General features: G+C 34.2%; 1 protein-coding gene across 1 annotated transcript; it reads left to right on the top strand.

The window, feature by feature from the left end:
• Positions 1-1,026: 1,026 nt before the first annotated feature.
• Positions 1,027-3,622, top strand: YUC3 (YUCCA 3). Its single transcript, XM_021435234.1, has 3 exons — positions 1,027-1,939; positions 2,026-2,397; positions 3,075-3,622. The coding sequence occupies exons 1-3, from the start codon at positions 1,247-1,249 to the stop codon at positions 3,300-3,302; spliced, it is 1,293 nt and encodes a 430-aa protein (XP_021290909.1). The 5' UTR covers positions 1,027-1,246; the 3' UTR covers positions 3,303-3,622.
• Positions 3,623-7,476: the final 3,854 nt, after the last annotated feature.

The following is a 7,476-nucleotide window of genomic DNA, read 5'->3' as shown; positions in this document are numbered from 1 at the left end:
TAAAGTTTACTGGTCCCTCCATTACATTGATTATGTGATTCTTCTAAGAGTTGAACAAAGGAATGAAAGCTTTCCACCCCCGAGTCTTCAGTGAACCTTCAGAGCAACTTTCCTAGATTCAACCAGATGGACCACTCAAATACTGATCAACAAAACCCAGCAGTTGATCCAAGAACACGCAGAACATAATTATGGCTGCAGCAGACACTGGTCAATTCCCTTCAAGATTAACTTTCAGGGATTTCTTTGGTCCTATAGGTATTAGTCATTCATGTAGACTTCGTTAACATTCTATCAGGTCGCTAAAAATATATAATCACTAATTACCATAAAGCCTGCCCTGTTTATTCCTTCTTTAAAACTTTAAGGCAATGAAGTACTATTATCTTCGAAAGCAAATTTAACTGAAAGATTGGTCAGAAGAGCTGGACCACGGGACTGAAAAGCTCTGCTAGCTTAAGCCTGTACTGGAGCTAGATGAATAAAGCCTCATCTCACTCAACCGTACCACATGTGCCTTAATAAGTTCTCCTTTTTACATAGGGTAACAGACAGAAAGCTGGCTTGGTGCTTATAATTGGTTTCTCCATGCTTCAAAGCTTAGAGTAAATAGGTTGACAGATAAGGCCATTTTAAACTGATATTGGTTTCTATTAGGATTCTGGTTAGGATATTTTCATTTTTTATAGTGCCAGGAACTAGTAAGAGTAAAACCAATGTGCTGAAAAGTTTGATCAGCAGCGTTTCTTGTTTGTTTCCATCGCTTCTATATCCTAACAATTTCAAGCTATTTCCTTAAATGAGTAGAATATAAGTTTTAGAGACTTCATATAAAATACGTAAGTTGGGGATTGTTTATGTATAGTATCAAAGTAATAAATAATAGCAGGTGGCCGGAAGCTTATCATTTGAGACTGACCCTCAAAGCATCGTTTTCAAATCCCAATCACATGCTACTCTCATGGCCAAGAACCTCTCTATTTAACCCCCTCCAGTCCTCTTTCCCCCTCCACACACATCATTTCAAACAAATTCCATTTCATTCTCTTTGGCATACTTCTTGTCCTATCCATCTTACCACATACATATCAAACCAGCTTCTTCCCTTCCCCTCCGTTATTCTTTCTACTCTTTCTTTTTGTGTTCCTGTCACAACTTTGGCTGCTAAAATATTGTTCAAAACCTGTCTCTCTCAATCGTTTTTTGAATCTTTTTACCAGCCAAAAAGTCAGACAGACATATATACATGTCTAGCTCCTGCCTTAATATACGGACCATGTTTCAAACTTTTGCTCCTGAGGACTTTTTTACTCGCCGGTGCATATGGGTGAATGGACCTGTGATAGTTGGGGCAGGTCCCTCCGGTCTTGCTGTTGGCGCTGGCCTTAAAAACCAAGGCGTGCCATTCATAATCCTTGAACGAGCAGACTGCATTGCCTCTCTTTGGCAGAAAAGAACTTACGACCGCCTTAAGCTTCACCTTCCTAAACAATTTTGCCAGCTACCCAACTTTCCATTTCCAGAAGACTTCCCCGAATACCCCACTAAAAATCAGTTCATAAACTACCTGGAATCCTACGCAAAACACTTTGATATAAACCCACATTTCAATGAGACAGTGCAGTCTGCCAAGTATGATGAAACTTTTGGATTGTGGCGAGTCAAAACCATTTCAACAGGTGGTCCTAATCCTGTTGAAGTAGAATATATTTGCCGGTGGCTTGTAGTAGCCACAGGAGAGAATGCAGAGAAAGTAGTTCCAGAATTTGAAGGCTTGCAAGACTTTGGTGGCCATGTAACACATGCTTGTGACTACAAATCTGGTCAAAGTTACAGCGGAGAGCGTGTTCTAGTAGTTGGCTGTGGCAATTCAGGCATGGAAGTTTCTCTAGATCTTTGTAACCACAATGCATATCCGTCAATGGTTGTTCGAAGCTCGGTAGGTGAAACATTTCACCTAATTAAGCTATCCTATGAGTAAAACTTATTTCTATGTATAACCAGTCTTTTTTCTTTGATCAACAGGTCCATGTATTGCCAAGGGAAGTTTTTGGTAAATCAACATTTGAATTGGCAGTATTGTTGATGAAGTGGCTACCTCTTTGGCTTGTTGATAAGATAGTGCTCGTTCTTGCACTTCTAATACTCGGAAATATTGAAAAATATGGTCTAAAAAGGCCTTCTGCAGGACCTTTAGAGCTCAAAAACACTGCAGGAAAGACCCCTGTATTGGACATTGGTGCATTACAGAAGATTAGATCTGGTGGCATCAAGATTGTCCCCGGGATCAAAAAGTTCTCCAGGGGCAGAGTTGAGCTTGCCAACGGAGAAACTCTAGAGATTGATTCTGTCATTCTTGCAACTGGGTATAGAAGCAATGTTCCTTCATGGTTAAAGGTGAGGCAGGCTCTCTATGTTTAATTATTTCACATATATTTGTTTTATTCTATTTTTCTGTTCTGGGATTCATGTGACAGTTATGGACGTCTGACTCTATTTTAGATTCTCCCCTTCCCTCCCTTTCCATTTCTTGTTTTATACTCAGCATCTTTTTAACTGATTAAGACATTCACATGTTTTTTTTAAGTTCAAACCAGCGGTCAGCATTGTTAGTTTTGTCTGATGGTTTGTTTTGTCTTATTCATGGATCAAAATTCTGGTTAGTTTATAATATTCTGAGAAGCTTCTTCTGTTATCCACTTGTATTTTTCTTCAGATTAGGAATTGTATGCTAATAGTAGAAACAATTGATTAACTTGTTTCTGTCTCCCGGAGCAAACAATAGGAGGTGAAAACGGGAAGAGAATGGTTTTTTTCCCTCTGTCATTTTCTCAACATTAATGATTTGGATATCTAACAAACAACCAGACCCTGGGCAGCTTTCATCTTTCTTTGCTTTGTTATTGTCCATTGGTTTTTTTGGAACCTGTCTAGTAGTTAGGTTCTGCATCTGTTGTGGGAAAATAAAGTCCCGACATTTATCCTAAGCACATTTCTGAACTGATGTATGTTTTTTCCTAGATAAGAGATCAATAAGTCTGAAATTTCTGTTTTTGGAATGCTTGTCTGTACAGGAAAATGAATTCTTTTCAAATGATGGAGTTCCAAAGAATCCATTCCCTAATGGCTGGAAAGGAAAGGCTGGGCTTTATGCAGTTGGGTTCACAAGGAGAGGTCTTTCTGGTGCATCTTTAGATGCTATCAGTGTAGCACATGATATTGCCAAAAGCTGGAAAGAAGAAACAAAGCAGAAGAAAAAATCTATAGCAGCAAGGCATCGGAGATGCATATCACATTTCTGAAACTATACTACCATCTTGAAGTAGTAAATGTCAATGAAATGTTCTTTTTCTTTGTATCTGCTCGTTTGTTCTTTTATTTGACAATTGATTGATCAGAAATGAGATCAATTTGCGTAGACAATAATGTAGAGCATACAGGACACAGGAAGTAGCCCTCTCCTCTCCTGAAAGAAAACCTCAACATCTGCCAATGACCGGGCATTTTTCTTTTTTGTACAAAGGAAGATGAGGCTAATTTATTGTTTTTTATCTTTTAATCTGGTTCCATTCTCTAAGAAACTCTGTTCTGCAACATTAATAAATCCACAAGTCAAATGGCGAGTTCCCCCTGTTTCTCTTTCCCTATTCCTGGTCCAACTAGACATTATTACTTCCTGATGGGACTCTCTCCAGAGTTTGGTCCACCTAGGGCCCATTAAAGACGGTGGACCCCAGTTCCATTATACCCAGCAACACAAATCCCTTCATGGCCTGATTCTGATTGACTCTATTCCAAAAGTTAGAAAAGGAGAAAAAAAAAAAAAGAAGTGAAAAGAAAGGTTTAGAGCTCTTTGCTTCCATGTTTTCTTTCACATGGCCAGAGCCCACAATGAAATGATAAGCAAATCTTATCTTTGGAAAATGTGGAGTATCAATGCAGGAAGCACAGACCACATAGTGAACAGTTTTTCATTCTTTATTTACTTGAAGAATGCTGGTGGTATTATGGGACTCATCTTTTAACTTCAGTCCATGGAAGATGAAACTGGATGTATCATAATGATTCCCAACCATCAAATCATAAGTTTTTAATGCCCTCGAATACATGACTTCAAGTGAAACAAGTTCAACTTTCTCTTGGAGCTATTTCAATAGCTTCAGCTGGAAATTTCTCGAGATCTTTTACTCACATTTATTATTTTAGAGCTAAAATAAGTTAACATTTGTTAAAAAAGTACATTTTCTTATTATGAGAACATTATTTTTTTTAAAAGATTAATTTTATTTTATAAAACGTGTAATACACACGTTTAAAAGTTTTTAAAAACTTTTTTACTTATTTAATATAAAATTAAAATATCTTATTTATTTTTTTAAAAGTATTTGAGAGAGAGGTTGTTGTCAATCATCTTAATTGATTCCTTTATGAAAGTGCTTGTCAAGGATCAAATCTATTTAGATACTATTTTGTCATAAAGTTATCACACTCTCTTCAAAAACTCATTTGATAAAATTTATAATATTTATGTTTATAAAATTTTTCATTTTGTCTATTTGAAATTAAAGCATGTTATTTATTTTTTAAAAAAATTTATGGTATGACACCTTTAATTAATCCCTGGAGTAGAATAAATTATTCTGACAAGCAATATGAAATTCAGCTCGGTTAGCTTGACATGGATCTTGATAGGAACTCAAGAATTGCAGAGTTAAGGAAGAAAAAGATTATATCGTGTTATAATAAACAATCAGTAATGTAGGAATTGCTATTCGAGTCTTTTCAGCACTACGATCCAGCCAAAGTTTTGCTTCTTTTTCCCAGGATTAACCTTTTTCTCCACTCTGGTTCAACTAGAGCTGGTTTCCCATATTTGACATTGGGAAAGTAAGGACAGAAAAAAAAAAGCTACATTTTCTACAAAAAAGAAACGTGCAAGCATAGACACACCATATGACCACCCATGCTGTTGATTCCAACTTGTAGAAAGGAAAAGGCCCTGACTGAATGGCCCCTACCGAATTCCTTCAACACCGCACAATTAAATATTTCCTATAATTTATTTTATCAGAGTGAGTCTCATTCCTCAAAACCATCCGCAGGTTTTTCTTGCTCAACTGGTTTCAAGAAAAAGCAAAGATTTGACATTTTGAAATTTGTACTTCTTCTAGCCTACGACATTAAAACTTGCAACTGTGCATCTGTCCAATTACAATAGAATTGTACGTTCTCACAAGTCTGCAACATCTTACTGGGAGATCACAGTCACCTAGAAAATAAAATCACATGGGCTGGTTGTTGCTTGTCTCTCTTCTTACTTCCATGGCAAAGACCCATTCCTTCTTGTTGGACAATAAAAGAGTTCACGGTTTTACTTGGCTACTACATATAGTAATTCTGTATTTTATTGTCATTAATAGATACATGCATACTTACATTTCTGTGCATTGGAGGCATGTTTTGCTTCTGCATGCATGCATGCATGGAAACATAAATGAATTGAAAATATTGAGCTTCAGATTTTGAAGTCAGGCAGAGAGCGACATTGACCCTTTCAATTTTCCAAGTTTCTTTTTGGAGAGCAAAATGTAAAGTTGTACGTGTTTGTGTTCTCAAATCATGGTTAATTCAGTTCTGACTTCTAAGGTTTAATAACCTCCCTAACCGATAAATATTTCATAAAAAGGAAGGAATTTTTATATATAAACCAAAGCATTCGTAGATACTGTGAACCAAAACCTGCCAACCGAAAGCAACCAAAACGTTGAGTCAATGTTCATCCTGACAGGATGGTCCAAGCCAGAGGTTTACTTACTAGGCATGGCTCATGACTAGACAACAAACAGAACCAAGCCTTTTAATCCAACAGAAAACAGTGCAAAATCAGATGAATCCAGACGGTGTTAAGCAAAACCCCAGTTCAGATAAGCAGCAGATGTTGCTTCTCAGAACCTCAAACTCACTAGTTGGAGAATGTCATGTTCCACATCACCGGCTACTCAAAAAATGTGATTGGGTTTAAACTTTGCTTCTCTGAAAGCTCGCACTCAAGTTCCTTCTCAGACTTTCATTGATTTGGTTTAAAATTTGCCGATACAAAGTCAATGAAGCATCTTGGAATTCATATTTTGGTTCAGAGCAGGATAAAGCTGCACCCATTCAAAATATATATTATACAAACCGTACAAACCAAGCTACAGCAACATCAGCTCAACTTATCAGTACTTAAAAGAAAAACAGCAGGGACAGTGCAGGGCAGAGGCCAAGGGGCGGGGGTGCTAGCAGGCCCCCCCCAAACCTCCCCCCCAAAATTTTACATTTTTTATAATTTAGTTTTCTATTTTTTAAATTTTATAATTTCCTTACAAAATTTTTAAAGTTTTTTAATATATTTTTATTTTTTTAAAATTTTATAAATTTATCTCAACAATAATTTTTTATTCAATGAGATATCTACACCAATTAATTTTAATAAGACTAAAATAAAATCTATTACAATAAAATTATTCTCTAACCTCACCTCTCCAACACTTCATAACCACCGCCTTTTATTTTTTTTATTTATCAAATATAATAAAAATAAAAAATATTTTTTATATTTTTCACTTACCCGTAAACCTCTAATTAGTAACTTAATTTTTATATCATAATTATTAAAAAGTTTAATTTATTTATTTTATTTTTAATATTTTTAATTTTATAATTTTTATTTGTGATTTTGATTTAAGATTTACCGTTTTAGTCATTTTTTGTTGAAAGTAACAAAATACGGATTTAATTAAATATTTAAAATTAGTTATTATTTATTTATTTAAAGATTACTTGATTACTTTTTTATAAATTCTTTGTATTTTTTTTAATTTAGATTCTATTTATTTATTTGAGGATTACTTGATTACTTTTCTATAAATTTTTTATATTTTTTTATTTAGATTCATATAAACAATTAAGTTTTTTATTTAAGATTACTTTCTCAATGAATTATTCATTGATATTGTGTTTATATTTTATAATTAATTTTAAAAAATTATTTCCTCATTGAATTGTTTATTGATAACTTTAATATTTTTTAAAAAAATTACTTCCCATTTAGATTTTTTTATTATATTTGTTAATTTTTATTTATTGTTAAATTGATCTAAAAATTGATATTATTAAGATTATTAAATTATTTATAATTAATTCTTTTAAATAAATTATTAAATTTAATTTTTAGAATAATTTTTAAAATTTATTTATATAATTTTCATGTGAATTTGTTTTCATCCAAATTGCTTTATATTTTATCAAACATTGAACTTATAGTATGAATGTTTCATAGACATTATCTTTAACTTTTCGTCCCCTCAAACATGAAATTCTGATTCCGGTCACTGGTGCAGGGTATGATGTGTTCCTACAAAACTTGCCAGGCGGTTGTGTATCAAAGGCTTACCAATTAATGTTACATGTGCCACCCATTTGGCAAATCTCCAC

This window comes from Theobroma umbraticum, unplaced genomic scaffold (assembly GCF_002168275.2).
Source record: "Theobroma umbraticum cultivar Fairchild unplaced genomic scaffold, ASM216827v3 scaffold_130.0, whole genome shotgun sequence".
Classification (NCBI taxonomy): Eukaryota; Viridiplantae; Streptophyta; class Magnoliopsida; order Malvales; family Malvaceae; genus Theobroma; species Theobroma umbraticum.
Note: the sequence above shows the minus strand (reverse complement) of the source record. Positions and strands in the feature narration are given on the sequence as shown.